General features: G+C 44.7%; 1 protein-coding gene across 3 annotated transcripts in view; it reads right to left on the bottom strand.

Annotated features, from left to right (window-relative positions):
- The window catches only part of Shark (SH2 ankyrin repeat kinase), a 54,767-nt gene that overhangs the window by 1,406 nt on the left and 30,653 nt on the right, over positions 1 to 22,708 (bottom strand). For all 3 annotated transcript variants that reach the window (XM_075679809.1, XM_075679810.1, XM_075679811.1), the window contains 3 exons: positions 21,456 to 21,644; positions 17,629 to 17,720; positions 1,695 to 1,821 (listed from right to left, as the gene is read on the bottom strand). In XM_075679809.1, the coding sequence (XP_075535924.1) occupies positions 1,695 to 1,821; positions 17,629 to 17,720; positions 21,456 to 21,644 (408 nt within the window). The remainder of the gene's footprint in view (positions 1 to 1,694; positions 1,822 to 17,628; positions 17,721 to 21,455; positions 21,645 to 22,708) is intronic.

Genomic DNA, 22,708 nt, shown 5'->3' with positions numbered 1-22,708 from the left:
CTGCGAAAAAGTAGGAAAAATCTGGCAGTCTGAAAAGATGAATGCATGCCTTTTACTGCCCCTAAGGGCTCAAATTGCCACAGGCATGTCTGAAAAAAGTTAAAGGCTGACAGTACACTTATCGGTGCTCGTACTGTGACAGCGGATGGACCTGTGACCTGTGACTTTCAGGAACCAGCATGCAACACACTGTGCTTTCCAAGCTTTGTAGCCAATGGCAAGGATTACAAAGGTGGAATCTGTGCCATTGCTGACAGTTTTAATGAAAAACGGCACTGAACGGCAAGCTTAAGAGTGACCGTGGTAGTGGCTGCAGCTGCCAGCGGATCTGCGTGCAAGAGCGCCGGTTAAGAGGCGGTGAGATCATCAAAATTGTGGCAGTGGTGGCAAAAAAGTATGGAAAATCGAACAGCGAAGGGTTTTTGCGTTCAAATTTTCAGATGTTATACATTCATGGGGTGGGTGGTGTCCTGAAGCTGTCCGAATTGTCAGGCGTTCGGAAAGTTGGTCTTGACTGTACTACCCATGGTTCCCATGCTGGCTGAACCGCCCTCCTTGCAGCTCCTTTCTAGTGTCACTGTACGAAGCTTTATTACTAAAAGTGTACATTACGCTTCCAATGACACTACGCCACATGTGCTGTGGAACAGATAGGTGAAGATGCTTATTAGGGCTCGGGTCAAAAAATGCGATGTCTGCCATATGGCACCAAAATTCATAGGGCGAAGTTAAGACCCACGACCTTTGGTGGAAATGCACTTGGAGATGTGGGTGAACCAGCCATATCTCCAAGATGGATTCCAATTGACATTGTGAAGGTAAAAAGTCAAACCCACTACCTTTGGTGAGAGAAAACAAGTAATAGGAAGTAATGATGCATTCGAATGAAAATATGAAGTAATGAACGTCTTGTGAGAGCTCGGCAGAGCCTTCATCCTCTTTACCGTAGGCTAAAGTGACTCAACTTTTGCAATGGCGATGATAGCTGTGAATGTGATGTGCGATGACCGACGAGAGTTGCTGGTACTAAAAAGGAAACTTGAGTGTGTGCTTGCATTTCTACGTCGCATGAGCGAGCAAGGAAGCTGCTGTGGTGGGCGCCTACTGCTCTTGATCATGCATGTTTCAAGCCTTTCCTTGTTTACATTGGATCTAGCAGCCGGAAAACATATCTTACAATCGCAGTCTGGCCGTGTACTGAACACTGGTGCCAAAAGATAATGTTTTCTGGGAACATATTAAATGGCAATAATGAAGCATAACTGTATTGGGTCCTATTTTTTGTTCTCAATCGCAAACATAGGCACCAGGAAATCATACGAAATAGGATTGTATCAACAACATTCTACTGTACTTAATTTGCAGAAACTACTCCACACCGTTCAAAAGTACACATTCCTTCCAATGGTGCAACACTGGTTGGGAAAAAAGGTTCATAGCACAATGTGAACTCGCAGGTCGGCAACTTGTGCACGTATAGTCCTTGTACCCTCAACAAGCCATGAAACAGATGCATGTATGTTAACACAAACGAGCGACAGAAACCTTGAATTAAAACACTGTATGCCGAATGTATCATGCCTAGAAGCTAGTAAAATGAAAACTATGGTAAACCCTCCTGCTGGTCCTAGAAAATGCAGATCTGTACCAAACATGTCACTCTTTATGCATGACATGCAGATTGCTGGTCTTACCTGCACCCCGGTGAGTGAGCCATATGGGAGCTCCCCAAGAGTATACATCTCCCAGAGAGTGATGCCAAAGCTCCAGGCATCACTGGCATGTGAGAATGTGCCAAAGTTTACAGATTCAGGGGCGTACCTGCCAAAAGATAAGCAGCGCAGAAGTTGCTACACAGTAACTGTGGAGCACACTAGTGAAAAGGTGTGCAACCAGGGTATCAAACTAGAACTGGACTGGAATGATTTTTTTGTCACTTTGAAACAAAACTGTAAAGATAATTGTTTTTGGTTACGGTTGGTTTTTTTTTTTTTTCTGGCTTTTCATCCATACTTTGCCTGCACTTATGGCACAACAATGCTACCTCCTTTGTAAATACAGATTCTCATTTTAGAAATACTAGCACTGTTATGGTAGTTTTCATGACATGGTGGCAGGCAGGCTAGTAAGTACACTCATAAGTGTCTGATAGTGTGGTAATTGTCAAATTGTCACCTGGTAGTGAGACACCTAAATATACTTGCTGAAATGAAGCACTTCCAAGATATGTAGTCACTTTTGATTACACTGGTATATACAATGAAGTAGATGTGATCATCATCATCAGCCTATTTTATGTCCACTGCAGGATGAAGGCTGCTTCCTGCGATCTCAAATTGCCCCTGTCCTGCGCCAACAGATTCCAACTAGCACCCATGAATTTCCTAATGTCATCACGCCACCTAGTCTTCTGCCGTCCTCTACTGTGCGTCCCTTCTCTTCGTGCTCATTCTGTAAAGCCTAATGGTCCAATGGTTATTTAACCTGCGCATTACACGGGCCTGCCCAGCAGCATTTTTTCCTCTTAATGTTAATTATAATACCGGCTATACCCGTTTGCTCTCTGATCCAAACCACTCCTTTTCTGTCTCTTAACATTATGCCTAGCATTCTTCATTCTATCGCTCTTTGCATGGTCCTTAACTTGTTCTCAAGCTTTTTTGTCAGTCTCCAAGTCTCTGTCCCACATGTCAGCACCGGTAAAATGCACCGCTTGTACACCTTCCTTTTCGATGATAATGGTAAGCTTCCAGTCAGGAGCTGATGTCTGCCATATGCGATCCAACCCATTTTTATTCTATGTAGTAGATGCAATACAAACAACATATTGATTTCAAGGTGTACTTCCACAGTGTCTTGCAGCACGAAGAACAGCATGCATAATATATTGTAACAGATACGAAAGGTAACTACAAGAAGAAAGAAGAGAAGACGAAGATAAGAGGAGTTTGAGAGCCCGGACTGTGCTACGATCCTCGTCCATTTCCTGCAAATCAAACCATTTCTTCGCAACTCTTCGTAACAGTTGTGGTGGAGGTGCGGGGTAATCGACACCCGAAGATGGAGGCCGAACCGCAAGTTCTTCGACGGAGCCGTTACCTTGCGGGACTCTCACCGAATCCACCGGAGTTGAATATGTCCCACGACGTAGACGAACAACAGCCCACTCCAACTGCTGCGCCGACCAGTTCCGTCCTAGAACTGAGAGATGCGTGTCCCTTCGCTGAAAGATCGAACGAAGACGTCAGAGGAATGGCTCATCAATTATCACCGGGTGAGTGCCGCCAACAAGTGTAACAGCGCTTCTCAGCTTTCGAACCTCGTGTTCTTTCTAATGGATACTGCGTTGGTGTGGTTCGACAATCACGAGGAAACGTTCACAACATGGGGAAAATTTGTTTCGGAAATCAACGAGCGATTCGGCGACTCCGCGACTAAAAAGAAAAGGGCAGAAGAGACGCTACTGCAACGTATGCAAGTGCCAGGCGGAGCCTGCACGACCTACATTGAGGCAGTAATAAAACTGTGTACGATGGTGGGCTCTGGAATGTCTGAGGAAGACAAAGTCGGGCACATCCTAAAAGGAATTGCCGAGGATGTTTACAGTTTTCTCATCGCAAAAGACAACCTGGCTTCCGTTTCCGATATCATTCGGCACTGTCGCACTTTCGAGCAACTGAAGACGCGGCGCATTATGCCGAAGTTTGGCAGGCTAGCCAATGTGATGACAGGTCCAAGCGTAGACAGCAACCAGCCCCTCAAACCTGCATCAACGATCTGACAAATAGTTCGGGAAGAGCTCAGCCTGCACGTGCAAGTGACCCATCCAGGCACTCTTAGCTTCCGCCTACCACCAGATTTTGAGCCAAACGTGGCATCCTTCTCCTTGTATCCTGCATGGAGCAGCACTGAGGATTATTGAGTCGCGCCCCAACAGCAGCCACGTCTCTACGACAGAGGTCTTACTTATGACGCTCAGCCCCAACGAGACCAGCCACGTTTTTACCCCTGAGGCCCTGTGATTTCTGTCAGGCCGCGACAAGAACAGCACCGACCCTACTACCACGACGTGACTTATGACCAATATAACGGATTTCAGCGAGCAGAAGAGACACATTATCCACATGACAACGAGCTTTCTCGCCGCCCGCAACAGCCTAGCATTCGTCCTGAGGAAAATGCTGTGAACTGCAACCCTCCCGTGTGCTACAACTGCGGTTCCACAGGCCATATAGCTAGGTATTGTCACCAAGGCTGTCAATCACGAAGGACACCATCGATGTTCTCGCCACTCGGAACACGTACTTCATATAACTTGTGGACGACCGATTTTATTCCAGTGGACCACTTCTCACATCAGCCCAGACGCAGTGATTCGCCAGCATCTGAGCAGAGTTTGACGCCACCAACTAACCGTGCCCGTCGCTCTCCGTCCCGATGGAGATGACCAATGCGGCCAATGGAGGTGAGGTCGCCGGACCATCTTTGCAAGAAATATGTCTGCCTGTTGTGATGCTCAAAAACAAAGTGAATGTGTCGATTGACGGAATACTGACCATGGCGTTAGTTGATACTGCGGTGACTGTGTCTTTCATGAGCCTTACTTTCAAAAATCGTCTAGGCCTCAAAGTTATGGTTTCTTGGAACAACGGTATTACCTTTCGTGGAGTAGGCAGCGAGTGGCTTCATCCCCTTGGTGTTTGTGCTGTGAGTGTTTTGTTGGCTGGGGAAGTGTTTGTGTTGGAATTCCTTGTTCTTTCTCGGTGTTCGCACAATGTTGTTCTTGGTATGGATTATTTTCTTGAATAATGCGGCGCTTCCGTAGACTGCGGTTGTGGCGAAATATAATTAAACAAGTTATTTATATCGGCACATTCCAAACAAAGCTCGCGTGGCGAAGACAGGGACACAGACACACACAGTGATTGCACCATTGTGGTGCCTGACGCCCATTCGCGTTTTTGCAACTACTGTTGACACTGATTGTGTTGACCTTGTAGTTAGGCCTCTCCACATAAACTGTGCTAAAAAAAATATATACTTGTGCCCTGCTGTCGTGTGGGTGACGAAAGGAGTCGCCACATTGTGGGCACTGAACTGTTTTGCCACGCCGATTGTCCTTCCTCGCGGTATGAAAATCACTCTCTTCGATGAAGCCACATGTAGCTCAATAGCAGCACTAACTGCAGACGTCTCTACAGCTTGCTCTCCTTGCGATAATCGCCATTCTGAAGAGCTAATACTTGGCATGATCAGCAAGGCTCTCTGTACATTGGAATGGTAAGAACTGGTACAGGTCCTTGCCAGGCATGAGTCTGCATTCGACTTCACGCATGGAGATGCACCCCTTCATTTACCGTCATCCCGTGCTCGTCATAGAATAGATACCGGCTCAGCGCACCTCATCCGCCAGAAGCCCTACCGAGTGTCATCCTCCGAGCGCAAAGTTATTGCAGAATAAGCCAAGGAGATGATGAACAAAGGCGTCGTTCAAGAGTCATCTAGTCCATTGGGAGCTCCAGTAATCCTGGTCCGAAAAAAAGATGGCTCCTGGAGATTCTGCATGGATTACAGACATCTAAATGTAGTGACGAAGAAGGATGTCTGTCCACTACCGCGAGTCTATGACATCATTGATTGCTTACACGCTGCTCCTTGCTTCTCAACACATGATTTGCGACCGGGGTATTGGCAAATACCTATGGACCCTGCCGACAAGGAAAAGACCACTATCGTGACTCCAGATGGCCTATTCGAATTTAATGCTATGCCTTTCGGCCTTTGCAATGCTCCTGCCACCTTCGAAAGATTCATGGACACAGTACTACGTGGTCTTAAGTGGGAGATATGCATGTGTTACCTCGATGATGTTGTAATCTTTGGCTGCACATTTGAAGAACATAACGAACGCCTCAGCCTTGTTCTTGACTGCATCGAGAAAGCTGGACTGGTTCTAAACTCAAAGAAATGACGGTTTGGCGAACGTCAAACACTGGTCCTGGGACACTTAGTCGACAAGGATGGCGTCAGACCCGATCCTCGTAAGATTGAAGCGGTAAGCTCCTTCAAGCAACCGCAGTCAGCACGAGAACTTCACTCATTCATTGGCCTAAGTTCGTATTTTTGCCGTCTTGTTCCTCGATTTGCCGACATCGTTTACCCGTTTACAAGCATTTTGCGACAAAATGCGTCCTTCAATCGGACACCAGAGTGTGACGCATCATTCTCTCAACTGAAGTTTACTAACGTCAGCACCCCTCTTGCGTCACTTCGATCCATCTTGCCCGACTGAAGTTCACACTGATGCTAGTGGAATTGGGATAGGAGCGGTGCTTGTACAATACCACAGTGGTGCAGAACATGTCGCATATGGCAGCCGTTGCCTGAGCAAATCTGAACGCAATTAATTATACGGTTACGGAACAGGAATGCCTGGCAGCTGTTTTCGCCATACAGAAGTTTCGGTGTTATCTTTACGATAGACCATTCAAGATCATCACCGACAATCATTCTTTATGCTGGCTGGTTGGTTTGCGTGATCTCTCTGGTCGCCTCGCACGTTGGGCGCTGCTACAGGAATATGACTTTGTGGCATTGTACAAGAATGGCCGTCGTCACACTGATGCAGACTGCCCCTCTCAAATTCCTCTTGCGACTACCGACTGCGATGCTGAGAATTTTGACTGTCTCGCTGCTATTACTTCTACGTTCCCTGACGCGGCAGAGGTTCAGCTAGAACAACAGAATGATCTTACCCTCGATCCGCTTTTTGTTGTCGCCCGTAGTTACATAACTGAAGAGCTTTCTTGAGGAGCATTGTCATGGGACTACAGAAATGCCTTTCCCGCGTGATATATCATCGAAATATTGCCCTGATATGGACATTATGTTACTGCCGTGAACAGGTAATGCGAAACGTAGCTATTTGATGGCTTTGCTGACATGCATTGAAACAAAGGGGCATCCAGCAACAAACTTCTGATTTGTAAGCTAATAAAAAAAGGCGTCACGTGACTTCTCATCATTTTGTTTTCTACAAGGTCCGTTGATATGGATATCAAATGAATGAGCTTCGAAGAATCTCTGCGATTATAACCACGTAATGCATCTGAGATCACAAGCAAGAAGGTGTTATGGGACCTCATGTAACATTTGCCAGCATATTCCTGATTCTCATCCGTATTGACATGGATATCAAACGATCGGGCTTCGAAGGTGCTCTGTGATAGTACCCACGAATGGTATGCTAGACCATGTGGTGAAGGATGTCACGTGACCTTGCGTAACTTTCGGAAGCCCACATGTGATTCATAAACACAGTGAGATGGGTGCCAACGAATGAGAATTGCAAGAGCTATGCGATGATACACATGCAGTGAACGTCAAATCACATGGGAGACACTATCTCGTGTCCTCGCGTATATTTCGCTGGCCCATGCATGATTCCCAACCATACTGACATGGACATCAAACGATCGGGCTTCGAACAAGGTCAGTGATGGTACGCACTTCGCATACTTCAGAATACGTGGATAAGAGTCACATGACTTCACGTAACTTAAGCCAGACCATGGGTAATTGGGTAATTACCAACCATGCCGGCATGAATATCAAACGAATGAGAAAATCAAAAGCTATACGATGGTACACACGTAGTGAACGTCAACCCACGTTGGAAAGGGTGTCACCTGACCTTACGTATCTTTTGCCAGGCTCACGCGTCATTCCCTATTGACATGGATATCAAAACAAACGTCTTCAAAGAAGCTGTGCAACAGTACGCATGTTGCGTATTTCAGACCACGTGAAAAAGAGTCACGTAACATCACGTAATTTTCGCAAGCCCATGGTTGATTTACAACCATGCCAACATGGATACCAAACGAAGTGGAAAATCAAAAGCTATGCGGTGGTACCCACATAGCGAACCTCAGACCAGCTGGTGAAGGGTACCGCGTGACCCCACATAAATTTCATGGCCCCATGGGTGCTTCCCTACCATATTTTTCATGTATTGTAACTTCCTTGGACATGGATATTATATGAACTGGCTTCGAAAACGCTCTGCAATGGTACCCTCGAAGAGCACGTCAGACCATGAGATAAATAGTGTCACATGCCCTCATGGGACCGGTTATTCACAGACATAAAGACGTCATGTGGACAGGGTTTCGGCGACCTTCAACAGCATCTGCTTGGAGTTCGAACCAGAGTGAACACTGGAGAGGGTCCGGCAGGAAAGACGATATGATGTAAAAGCAAATATCAAAAGTTTAATGCATCATTACAGGTGAGTGAACGTTCTGCGTGCGTGCTCCTGCACGCATGGACAGAGAAGATCTGTTCGTGGTGTCTTCGCTTACCTTATTATGCGCTACACCATCTCAGCAACTTCACTCTCTCTTGCTCCCTGGTAAAGGGCCTTGTCAGCACGCTGGTCAGCCCACACATCATTAATATTAGTATTATTAGGTATGGAAACATACAAAGACACAAAAGAAACAGGGAAGGAGCAAGCTGACAACTATGACCGAGAGGGGCACAACGCCTGCCCGCTCTTTTGGGAGCAAGGAATGAAAAAAGAAGAGGAGAAGAAGATATAAGGCGAAAAAATAGGAAAGAAAATACGAAATAAACAAATGACAGAGACATGCAAAACACAGAGGAATACAGAGAAAAACCACTCACTGCCCAACCCGCACAGAGTAATTCAAAGCGATACCACTCCCCCCTTGCGTAGAGGGAGAGAACATAAGACAAAGAAGAGTGGGATTTGCACTAGTGCATAATCTCTTCGCACACCCCCAACGGACAAGTCCTTTCATATTGAGGAGCGTGAGGCACTTGGCATCCATTCCAATCATACCTGCACACAGTGAACTATAACAGCATGCATACTAAATGCACAGAAATTAAACAGCCAGTGCGTCTTTTGCCATGCAACACCACGGAAATGGCAGTGAAAAGCATGTCACGTGACTTCACATAACTCTGCATGGAACTGACTGCTGAACCGATTGATGTAGATTTCGCGACGAGAGGAACTTACCTTGCAAGCTATGTGGTACTGATAGATGAAATGAATTGGTAAAGCTTGCCATATTTATGTTTCATTCCTTGCACACACACACAGGAAGCCTGAAATACTTGCAAATTCTTGCTTCGGTAGTTGCTTTCCACACATTAACGATGCTACCGAATTATTGTTATGGACTTGTTGCTGGGAATGCTGGGCTGCTTTGTGCGTTGTCACTGCACAAAATTCCTTAATATGTGAAAAGAGGTACGTGCCTTTCCGAACCCTGGGTGAGCAGAAGCACAACTAGGAGTAATAGATGATAATAATAATTTGCATATATACTTTTAAATATTTGCCATTTGACATTGGCTCGAACAAGTTGAGTGCCAGCTTTCACAGGAATTCGCCACTTGACAGAACGGAATATGTGAACAGAATAAAATCGATGAGAATTATTTTGGTATTATTTCCCTACTTCAAACAATGCAATGCTTGAACTCATGTAGCGTTGTACTATATTGTTTCTAATTTTGTCTAATATTTCAGTTCACAATATTTATCTATATGCGCGCTTCGTCATGCACTGAGGTGCGCAAATAGCAAGAATGTGTCATACCATAGCACACTAAGCACATCGAAAGGATACAAGTCAGAGAATATTCTCACTTGCATCGGTGCGCTTTCTCGTGACAATTTTTTCAAGATTTCTCCACAGCACATGCAGCTCATTTGGGGCAACTTGCTCAGTTAACCAACGTGCATGCAAAAAAAAAAGAATATATATATATATATATATATATACAGAGTGCCGTTTATGCAACGACCAACCTGGCAGGCTCCACTGAGCTTTAGCAAGCATGTTTAGCTAACATGTCTATATCAAATTAATATCGCTTACCACGACTGCCTGAGCTCCCTAACAGCTTTATTTCCCAACAACGACAACCTATTTCTGGGGTGAGAAAAAATTTATAAATTTATTAGCATGCAATGCATTTACGATGTTTGCAAACATTTCTCCTGAAGATCCTGACTCAGTGTGCAGTAATTACGCACAATGTAGCACAGCATCCAGATGAATGACATCATTACAACAATTCGATAGCATTGTTATTGTGTGAACAGCAACTACCAGAATAAGCAAGTATTTCAGTCGTCCTGTGCGTGTGCGAGGAAATAAAATTATGGCAAGCATTACCAATTCATGTCTTTTATTAGTACCACACCACTTTCAAGGTAAATTCCACTCGCTGTGATATCCACGGTAATCAATTCAGCAGTTAATCACGTTCAACACAGATTTACGTGAAGTCACGTGACACACGTTTCACCTCCGTTTTCGTGGTTTCGCGTGGCAAAAGTCACACTGGCTGTTCAATTCCCATTCGTTTAGTATACATACCAGTACGTATATGAATAGCCCAATGACTGGAGAAAGCCTCCTGAGGTCACATAACCCTCCTTTGCACGTAGTCTGACGTGTCCTTCGTAGGAACCGTCGCAGACCCTCTTGGAAGCCAGTTCGTATGCTATCCATGTCGATATGGTTGAGAAGCATCTATGGGCCTGTGAAAGTTATGTGAGGTCAGTTGATACCTTTCACCACCTGCTCTGAGGTTCGCTAAGTGGGCACCTCCGCATGACTTTCTCGATTCCAGATCATTTGATATCCATGTCGGAGTGGTTGCAAATTACCCATGGTCTGGCCCCATGGTCCTTCGATTACCTGTGGTCCTTCGAAGCCTGATCATTTGATATCCATGTCAATATGGATGAGAATCAGGAATATGCTGGCGAATGTTATGTGAGATCCCGTAACACCCTCTTTCATGTGACCTTAGATGCGCTACGTGGTTATAATCGCAGAGATTGTTAGAAGCTCGTCCATTTGATATCCATGTCAACGGACCTTGTAGAAAACAAAATGATGAGAAGTCATGTGACGCTCTTTTCAGCCTGTTCTTATCAGCTTACGAATGGACAGTTTGTTGCTGGATGCCCCTTTGTTTCAATGCATGTCAGCAAAGCCATCAAATAGCTATATTTTGTATGACCTGTTAATGGGCATAAATTAGTCCATATCAGTGCAATATTTCGATCATACATCGCACGGGAAAGGCATTTCTATAGTCCAATGACAATGCTCTTCAAGAAAGCTCTTCAGTTATGTTTGGTCAGCACAGAATTATAACATTTTTGTCATTATTTTGAACATCCTATAACACCTCTGTAAATGGATCTTTGGATTAAATTATTTGGCGCCGAGATTAAATGCATGGCAGCTGAATTAAATTCACTGGCGCTTGGACTAAAACAGCTGGCGCTTGGATTAATTTGAGCGGGAAAATCTAGTAGATTCGAATATTCGTATATCCGGCTAACTGGTTATTTAAGCCAGATATCCTCAATATCCGTTTCTTAAAATCCGGATAACCGGTTTTCGAGACCGGATTCACTTCCCTTCGGTTAAAGCGGATAGCCGGTTTGACGTATGTTTGCAAGCACTAGTCCCCACTTGCTGGTGGTGTTAGTGCGTGCCTGACTTCACGTACTTGTTTAAGGTGCAGTAGCACTAGGTCGATATGACACCGACAAGATGCTCACGTCAACAATTGGCTGACTATACAGTCACTGGAAGCATTTTGTCGTACCAGGCCGACAACGACGCAACCGACGAGCATGAGTTGTCGCATTGCGACAGGCTTTCTTGGCACCAACAAAACAGCACCAACAAAATCAGCACGCATACCATCGTTTGAGCGAATCTTGCATGATCGGCCATCGAACTGACAATGCAATAGCAACAGTGCCTTCACTTGTATATATAATTAATCGCACTAACAGTGAGTCAAAACATGCATACGAAGTTGAAAATGCATAAGCTGCAAGCCGTGCACGTGAAGTTTGAGCCAATGCTGATCCTGTTCAGCGAAGATTAAGCCTGGCGCCATCGAGTTCGTGCAACCACTACCGGCGGACCTGAACTGAAATGTAAGCAGTTAGGACGAAGGAAACTGCTTTGATAGTTCAGTTCTGTCCTTAGCGATTAGAAATCAACTGCACTTCACTTTGCACGGCACATACATAATAAGGGGCAAGCAGCAACACAGCACTGTGCCAACATCTGTATGTCACCGTACCCAGTGACGTAAGAAATACTCTTTACAGCAAGAAAAGAAGCTTCTGAGGTGCAACATTCACATACACGCATAATAAGGCTTCATGCGCACTACATGAACAACTTCAGCGCGAGGACGACGATGAAGTGAACCGGGGTCAGAACTATAGGGGACGGCTTCGTAGGTTATGTAACTGAAGCGGTGTGTAACCTTGTAGAGATAAAAATACCAGTGCAGCAACTTTTCAGAGAGTCACTGGTGATGGAAGGGTGTCCAGACCCACACACAGTCTCCGAGATTGTAATGGCCGTCGTGTCGACCCTGGTTGTATCGAAGGGTGTTGGTACGCTGTTGGCTCTAGATACGATGCTGAGCAAGCTGGCATGCCTCTTTGCTTCTTTGTATGAACTCTTCTACATGTTCGTTGGTAGGGCTATTAGCCACAGGTAGCATGGTGTCAAGTGTTGACATGATGCGGTGCCCGTATATAAGTTCAAACGGCGTAAACTGTGTGGTCTCCTGTACGGCTGTGTTATAGGCAAACGTCACACATGGCAATATCACAGGCCATCCACAAATGGAAGCAGCTGAGACTGGTGTGTTGAAAGCAGAGGGGACTACTTTTTTGATGTGTGAGGCCCAGCAAAACAGTAATAGCAGAAGTTTGGTTGCTTTTGACAGATCTTGCACTATTCACTTGATAGAGAGCAGATATGTCCATAAGATAGAATTGCATGTGCTTAGATACATTCATAAGAGTGGCTTGTTGGGCGAGTTGAACACTGAGATGCTGACAAAGTCAGCATTTTTACAAGGGGATGCATTTCTATTCCGCCCAAGCCGACCACGTCAAAGAGGCTACTAATTACAAGTGCCAAGTGTTGTGCGTCATGACAACCCATCAAACCAGTCAAGAAGTGGCATGGAATTTTGTGAAGTGGCATGGAATTTTGTGAAGCGGCTTTCCATCAGGCGGCTTGGGTTGTTCACTTTCGCGGTCTTCACCAGGGCAATGAGTACAGTGCACTTGCTTCCCCCTTTCCACGACCACCTTGGGGGCAGTGCATCCATGGTGTGGACTCTCTTTCCTGGAGGCAGATTTTTGGGATGTCCACATGACCACCGGTTTGGCCGATTAGGACATGATCTGTTTCCCTAGCGAGTGATCTTGAGAAGATAGATGGTTTTTAAGAGACGGGCTCATTGTGTGGAGCATGCTACTCCAAACGATTTAGTGTGCTCTGCCATCACGTAGCAGTGCTCTGAGAATGATGCAACTGTGTTACAAGATAATAGGTGCTGTCTTCTGCTTCTGCCAGCATGAGTATTTCTTTCTCTATAACTGTTTGCCTTCCCATATAAATAAACCCCTGTTCTATTCCTCCAGCCTCCTGACGTCGTACTCATCAGCAAGGATGCAACTTTTGTTGTGAAAGTATGGACAACACCACGAGCCTCCATGTGATTCCCTGTTAGTGTAGGCCAGCTAACCGTTCCACTGGCGATGTAGGCTACAGTGCAGCTCTTAGTGTGACGCCCGACTCCAACACCACGGCACTCAAGTCCTATGGGGCCTCCTGCATGCTTGCTTTTTTCCAGGGTTGGGATTTTACGATCTTTTGATATCTCTCTCCTTTTAAGCTTGAGAAGTTGTGTCAGTTAGCGAAGTTGAAATATCACTCTACTACATATAATACGCGAAATTTTGAAACATGGGCAATAGATACTTGTAGGACAACATATGGCTTACAAATGTCAAAAAACCGGCTGCCAAGGTTATTGAATACACTACAGAAACAAAATATAGAGCCCGACAAAATTACTTTTGTGGACCTTCGAAAATACTTTAGTGCGTAGAAGAAAACAAAAAGGGAAACAAGAATAGTGTAGTTAGTGTATAATTTTGCTGCACCTTTACTGCGGAGTTATCTGCACTCTCTGCGGTACATTTTGTGTGCGCTGGTCTCTGGTGGCGTTCTTGTATGGATAAACAGTGTCTTGAAAGCTGAATGTTTGTACTTCGTAATTGTATTACTTCAAATTGTATTGTATTACTTGTATTAATTGTATTGTAATTGTATTAATTGTATAACTTCAAATTGTATAACATAATTTGTATAACGATGTCTGAATATGGAATGAGTTTTGTCTTTTTGTGTGCATGGATTTTCAGTGAGAGCTGATTATAACTCATATATATTATATAATTCGCTGACTGCTACGTGAAGTTGCCAGTACGGGGGCCTGCGGCCTTGTCAAGCTGCAATGTGACAGCTTTTTCTGTAGGCCTCCGGCATCATGTATTTCGGATGTAAATAAAGTTATTATTATTATTATTATTATTATTGAGTGAGCCTATCCACTGTCGTTTTTTTTTTTGAGGAATCTCTCCTCATTGATAGGCCAGTACAGTTTCTTAGAAAAGAAGTCGTAGCAAGCAGTTCACACTGCTGCCACCTGCTCGTTTGCTGTGCCTTGTCCACACATTCTCACTGAGCAGGTGATTAGCACCCCTATAGCAGCGTTTACATGAATGCGACAGTGTGGCATCGCATCGCATTTCTAGCGCATCACATTCATGTAAACAGCAGTAATGCGCTAGGAAGGCGCATCGCATTAATGCGCCAGGCGAGGGTAGATTTACGAGCGCGAGTTGACTCTCACGGAGCATGTAAACGCAGGATCGTCGCATTAGGAATGATGGGAAGGAATTAGCCATCAACATGGCGGCGGTCCCGGCTGCCCGCTTCGAATTGAATTTGGCGTTGCTTTTGTAAAATGCACTTGGTTCGCAGCAAATGATTGTGTAAACGGCTTTCGCTTAGTCTCAGACCGCTTCGACGACAAAGTATTATGGATACCCTTGTGGTGTTTTCGAGATCGCTTCTCGTTTCGAACGAGTCGAAGCCTAACGAAAGAAACATTCGAGATGTCAGCGTTACCTATCGCTAGAGTCAGAAAATAGCCGCAACGACGGCATATGGCTTCTGAGATCCGAAAATCTCGCTGGCCTACTAAAGCTGCAAAACATGTGCGCGGCTTTGCGTCCGCTACACTATAGCGTATAGCGTACGCTATAAGTTGCGTACGCTAAACTAAACTGTCTATTTCTCGGCACTCAACCACCAACGTGCACTCGCCCTACTACAGGAAACCAGTTACACCGGAAGTCGGTTGCACTTCCCTTATACGACACCATGTGGCGCTACGTTCTCGCGAGAGTTAAGGCGCTACATGTAAACGGCGTCGCATCGCCTTTCCCAAATGCGCTTGGAAATTCGATGCGCCACTGTCGCATTCATGTAAACGGGGCTTATGTCTCTAACTACAGCTGAAGTTCACTGTACGCAGCCCAGGAAGGACTCATTCTGCCATTCTGCGAGTTGCTCCTTTTGAATATCGTGTAGGTACAACCCCATGCTTGGCAGATGCTTGTCAAAAAATACATCCAATCCATACTATTTACCTTCCGTATCAGACCTACAGAAAATGCTTATACTTCCAAAATTCTTATAGAATACAGAAAAGTAAACCCATAAACCTGCTTTCAAACCTAAGCTGCCATCCTATAGGCAGTTTGATTAGGATGCAACCATGCAAAATGCCATAGTCCCTGGCCAAAGGTGAAAAAAGATGACGTGCAGGACTAGGCACCACATGATATCTGGTCGTGGTACTTGCAGCTGGAGGAGCCCTGGTGCTGTTATTTGCCATGCTGTCTGCCATAGCACAAACGGCACCGAAAGGCACAGGTATGGTGTAATGTAGCAACTCCTTCCACTCGATTTTATGCCACTCTCATCATCTATCGTTCAGGATGACTGATCCCACTGATAACGCAGGCAGAGCATTGCTCTGACCACTGATGATGTGCGACAGTGGATTAGGATCATTACATAATTGCAGAAGTCACAAGTCTGAGCCTTGGTCAGTGTTTGCTGGAGCTCAAATGACCACACTTTGACCAATCGTCACAGAGTGTTGTGTTCCATTTTCACTGATTGACATGCCACTCAGGTTAGTAGTTTGGAATGTGGTTCTGCATGGAATGTGGCTCTGCATGGGATGTGGTGCTTGTAGCCTGAGCAAATCTCTGGCTGGTCAGTTACCCACATCACTTGGGAAACAGTACACAAATGCATTTAACTCTACTGTTTGTGTCTTACGCTAACTCAGAACCTTGGTAATATATGTAGTTTAGCTAAGTGGCATGGCTAGGAGTGCTGACATTACCTTGTTGATTTGTCATTTTTTTGCATTAAGTGAAGGTCCACACCCTCTGAACTTTAGCAAAGATACTAGCAAGAGTAATGTAGCACCCTAAATAATTCACTACAATGCTTGTTTCTACAAACTAGCTTTAATTTCAGTACCCAGGAAATGGATCTATGATGAAGTCATGATACACTGGCTCGCTGCTCCGTTGCTGCTAATGCTGTGGCTGCCATGTGCGAGCGCAGCCAAAAGTCTGCAGCACTTTTTGTTTATGTTTTGTCATCATAACTACCTTTATTGGTGCACAATGTCAGAAAATTTTGCCCTGCATCACAACATCATTATAATGTTAATAATGCCACATCTGGCATTTCAAGGCCAAATCTAGGATTTAGATGTTTCCCAACCATAAGACTTGCTAAATTTTATTCTCCTGTGTGCGATGAACATGCAGTAGAGGTTATACAACTTGCAAAATATGTTGGCACTCCTAAAAGCACATTGTCTTTCAGGTCAAGCTTGCTGACACAGCTGGAATTTACATAGGGCATGTGAAACTTTTCTAACCTCTTCGAAAATATTTTTGCATAACCACAATTACATCCAGCACTTTGAAATTTGTTACAGGCACCACATACTGATATCTTCAGTGAAGACTACATTTGCAAGGATTACCTACTAGGTGGTATTTGCTCATGGAACAGCGCCATCGACCAAATTTTAGAAGTTAATTGAAAGCTTTTGCTACACCGTAACAATGGCTTACAGCTTGGTGCTTAATTCAAAAGTGTGTGGAATAATTGGCACCACCATCCTTACTCTCTGTGAGCTTGTACGGACACTGCCTGATCTTTCCTAGCACCAGTGCCACAAAAAGTGCATCAATTGAGCAGACATTTAACCCAGCAGGACCTAACACCATTTTTTTGTACGCAGAGTTTAAAACCTGAAAATGTTTATATAAGTGCAGGAAACTTAATGGCAAGCCCATAGTAGCGTGTTTTATGCACTGGAGCAAGTTTTCCATGTGTGGATAGTTCAGCAAACCAAATAATTAATTGGTGTACTAATTATGTTATTACTCAAGTAACTTTTCATTGTTATTTTGGTATTAATGTACTTTTTATGACCAGAAGAAAATGTTAACAATTTCGAATTTTCCTTGATATAGAGCGGCATTTAGGCTTTGTGTGGTTAAGACTGAGGGTAGCATCAAAAACAAGTGCAAGACTTGAGCAAAGCACAGATAATCAAGCAACTGCGGGAGCCACTCACCACTTGAGAGGCCATCGTCCACCTGTGGTCGCACGATAGTAGTCACTTCCCATGGCGAGTGCGCGAGACAACCCAAAATCGCTAATCTTGACCTGGAAGTGCACGAACAGGAAACAGCCCAAAACGTATAATGATGTTAATAATATAATAAGATCTTAATAATATAAGATGGTAATAATATAATGATGTTAATAATAACAATAAGGCAACGCACAATACATTTAGAGCAGCAGCCAAAAGGAGGTCACATCACATGTTGGCAGTACGTGTGGTGCATGATGCCTCTTGGGCCACAATGTGACGTGTTCAGTGGACGGCAAGAACTGCTCAGGTATTTGGTAGAAGGTTTGAGCACACTGCAAGGCCAAAAGGGTTGCAATTCGCTTAAAACTTCATGGCACGTACAATCTGCAAAAAGGCTGAAATTTCTATTATCATGCAGGAATATTTGTGAATAATGTAGCACTGCGCTGCGTCACAGAGAATGTAAGGGGTTGTACATAGGCAGATATGTTAGTAGATGATTGGTGACTACAGAAGTCAGGCTCCATTAAAGCCTACCTACTTTCACTGATTGCTTTACCGCTTGCATTTGTTGCACTGGTAGTGTGTGTCTGTTTAGAGTTTATTACATGCCAAATATTCCAAGGCTGTTTGTGAACACTTGGAGTAAATCATTGTAAATGTGCTTGGCATTACAAACACCTGATGGATAAAATCATTTTCAGTTGTAAAACACTTTAGTGCCTTCAGAAAATGTAATGCCTAAATGGCAGAGTTGTGCAAAGGAGTTCAAATGGCAAAATAAGGGTCTATAGTATATATTAGTCTCTTTAGAAGTGCAGGAAACATTTGTAATTGTGGCCTTCTGGTGCCATAATTAAGCTGGAAGAGAAATTGATGGGTCTTTAATGAAACTGATTAGAAGCAGTGAGGCCATGTGTCTACCAGTGTCGCAATATTAGTGAGACTGTGCAAAAAATTTAAAAATATATATGTATGTGCTTCAAATGGAGTACTGGGGAGGTATTCTGTTAGAGTCCACCTAGTGGGCATGTCCATTCTATCTAGGAGTTTTTTAATAAAGTATAGCACGAGATTCAGACAACTGAATAGATACTCTTGAAATTCTTATGGCTAAGGGATCTTTTTGAAATAATTCTAGATGGCTAGATGGCTGCAAATGTCCTGCTTTATTTTTATTCTCTATAGCCACTCCAGAGGAGGTATTCTGTAAGAGTCCACCTAGTGGGCATGTCCATTCTATCTGCTGTTGAAATCCTGATTGGCTGGGCTGGGCTGGGCTGGGCTGTGCATCCACAGCCGCGAGACACCACAGCCAATCAGCACTTCAGCAGCAGACGAAATGGACATGTCCACTAGGTGGACTCTTACATAATACCTCCCCTGGAGTGGCTATAGGGAATAAAAATAAAGCAGGACATTTGCAGCCATCTAGCCATCTAGCATTATTTCAAAAAGATCCCTTAGCCATAAGAATTTCAAGAGTATCTATTCAGTTGTCTGAATCTCATGCTATACTTTATTAAAAGACTCCTATGCCCTTTGCATTCCAAACTACTGTCCTAATGACCGCACTAAATGTGCCTCATGGTTCACACCTTGAGCTATAACATGTACTTGGGCCGTGGATTAGTGTGGCCAGCGTGTCCCACACTACAAAGATGCTCTCAACTTTTCTGAGGGACACTGATCTCGACAAGATACATTCGAATCTCATTATAACAAAACAGGATATAACAAACTAATAGCTACAACAAAGTAAGTGGAATTCTTCTCGAAATACGCATAGAAATCCATGTATTTAAAACCTCATTTTACTACGAAGCTGCCTGTGGCTAAGATCCCAGAAGCTTTGCCAGGTGGGCCGATCCCGGCAGCAGTGCAGGGTCCGGAGCAATGGCTCATACCCCCATAACGCAGAGGTATGATGCGCACGTACAGCACAGCTTTCGTTTCCATACAAAATGTGCACGCAAATGCACACGCACGCACGCACGCACGCACACGCGCGCGCGCGCGCGCACGCACGCACGCACGCACGCACACAAAGCCATCGAACCACATTATTGGTCCACTTCCGTGATGATCAATGTACATTGCTGCTGATCCCTTGCTGGTGGTCGTTGTCAAAGACTAATGCAGACATCTCAAAACTGAAAATAAAGCAGTGGTTCACCCACTTCGTGGTAGAGTTTGGCCTAAAGTTACTTCAACAATCTGAATCAACCAACTACCGTACACAGGTCATGCATAAATTTAACTTTAGCCACAAACGTTTCTCAAACACACACGGAAAACATCAGTGTGTATCACAGCGACTACAAAGCAGTTACAGCAGTAATTTCAAAGTGATAAATAAAATAAAGGCTTGTAAACTGCATTGAAGCATGTGTTTGTGTCATATATCACTTTAAAGCAATTTGTGTAATGGGCAGACATCATGGGATCGGTGTTTGACAAGTTGCCCTACAATAGGTGCAACATATCTGCATCTTCGCTGACTAACCATCTTCACAGGAGTGGATTGGTGGTGATTTTAACAAAGTGAAATTGTCCCAGATGAACTAGATTAGTGTCCGTAACCAAAAAATGCCAGACCATTGCACGCAGAGTACATCGCTTTCCATGGGGTCTGGCACTCATTTGCCACAGCAGTTCAAAACTCCCGTGTCGAATACATTGCCAAGCAACACTGGTCTTTGTCGCTGCCATGGCTATGCTCGGTGAGACAGCACTGTGCACTGCCTGCATGGCTATGCCATGCAGGTGCAAAACATTAGTTCGTTCAGTTCTGTGTGATGCGCCACGCAGACAGGCACAGCTGGGCGTAGCCTCCGATACCTTGGTGACGCAATGTTGGGGTTCACGTGCAAGCCTGCACTTATCACACCATGCCGCGAACCTATGTGTGGCAGTCTCAAATATTAGCACATTCACTTTTCTCTTTCCCTATGGTATGTCATGCAGGCAACCACAGCTGGGCCTGTCCTCAGAGACATCCCCGGCGCAATCTTGGGGATCACGCCCAGGCTGTGCATTCACTTCTCCATCTCCCTGCGGCGTGCCATGCAAGCTAGAAGCTGGACATGGCCTCCAAGATTGCATTGATGCCAGTGCAGTCCTGGAGGCCACGAGCCGGCCAAGCCAAACTGGCGTAGCAAAGTTCACTTGCCTCCTTCATTACACAGCGGAGCTCTGTGTCGAGTGCCACATGCTGCTCGACTGCGACAAGCAAAGTGGAAAGCGGACGCAAAAGACCATCACTATGGAACAGAAGGCAGTGACCAAAAGGCTGTCACGTCAGGTGCTAAGTCGGGCGACGCCGAAGATTCTTTTGTTGTTTCATTCAAATTTCATCACATGCATGGCCGTGTAACGGTTCCACAGGCCACAAAGCCATCTTTTTTCCATGTTTACAATTGGTGCGCCCCATTGGGCATATAATCCAGTAAATGGCAATAATAGATATAACGAAGTAACGGATATAACCAAGTAATTCCAGCTCTCCCTTCAGCTTCATTACAATGATGTTCGAGTGAACATTAATATTGCATGTTGTGTTACATGTGTATTAAGTTCTGTACGTCCTGTATGTATCATTTCATTTATCATCGCATTGACCTGGAGTAGCATGCTGGGCTCTCCAGCTTTCATTAAAGAGCCTCTCTCTCTCCTATGCCCAAGTAACATTTTGCTCAGAAAAGCTTTGCAGATTTCACACAGACATTTGGAAACGTCTGTGTGAAAGGTCACAACAATTGGGAAAGGTGTCCTTGAAGTAACCGTTTATGACCTGGGCTCACCTGCATACGGGAGGCAAGCAACAGGTTGCGGGCAGCCAGGTCTCGGTGCACAAAGCGGCGAGCCTGCAGGTAGGCCATGCCACATGCCACCTGGTGTGCCCATCGTGGCACGTCCTCCTCCATGGACACGGCTCCACAACGTTCCTGCAGGTAGCCCAAGAGGGAGCCTAACGGCAGAAGCTCTTGCACCTGCACACACACATATCCAACTTGAGACAAAAAAATTCTGTGTATTGAATTGATTTATTCAGGAAAATGTTGCCTCGAGGACCGTCAAAAAGGCAAATGAATGCCTGACTATGTGCCAGCCCAGCTTTTCTGTATGTGACACAGCAGATGGTATAGTAAATTTCAAAGAATGATAAATGGAAGAAAGATGCAATTTTGGTGTAGCTGCAGAAATGTGCGCACCAAAATGCATCATGCAGCACATTTACATGTCATGGTCATGCAGCACATTTACATGTCATGGCTATTCTTGAAGTTAGAGGAAAGTGTGTGTTCAACCAGTTACTTGTTTAAAAGTCAAAATTTTAACATTAGTAAGCTGTTTACATGCAAGGTTACCAGCTAGCTTGGAGTCATTCCATGGTTGTAGAACCACGAGACTCAGGTAGAAATGCGGTTTTAAAGGGACACAAAAGGCAAATATTAAGTCAAGCTAAAGTGATTGATTAGTGCTCGAGAATCTCTAAGGCATCAATATCATTGGGAATAGAGCCTTAGTATTCGAGAAATTGAGGTAAATGCAGGACACGATTAGAGACTCCCCAAAGACATTCACTAACTTGACCGGTGACGAAGGCACTCTTCATTTAAACTCTGTCACTAGCACTCAAGCACTCGTTATAAAAACTTCATTGTATTGCATTATAAGATGAAAGAAAATGCTACTTGTTGAGTTATATTTCATTTTTACAAAAAGAACTCATTGACATTACTCTTGACAATGATGCGGGCGGTCGAACGGTTTCGTTTTCGCTCGACTGTGCGCCACCTGCACTTTCATGTTTCAGTAGTTTAGTTATCGCATAGTGCTGCGCTGGTTCTGCTGGCTTGCGGAATTCACACAAACTGCAAGTAGCAGAGAGCTCCACTTCCATGTGATGTCGCGGAATGTCCAAACGACCCAGGCCACTTGACCAAAAGCAGCTGTGCAGCTGCTTTTGGTCAAGTGGCAAAGCAGCAAATCCACCGCTCTGTCTTAGCTTGCTTTCTCCATGACTGAGTGTTTGCGTTTTGTGTAAAAAACC

The sequence above is a fragment of the Dermacentor variabilis genome, chromosome 2 (assembly GCF_050947875.1).
Source record: "Dermacentor variabilis isolate Ectoservices chromosome 2, ASM5094787v1, whole genome shotgun sequence".
Classification (NCBI taxonomy): Eukaryota; Metazoa; Arthropoda; class Arachnida; order Ixodida; family Ixodidae; genus Dermacentor; species Dermacentor variabilis.
The sequence above is the reverse complement of the archived record's forward strand: the minus strand, read 5'-3'. Positions and strand labels throughout refer to the sequence as shown.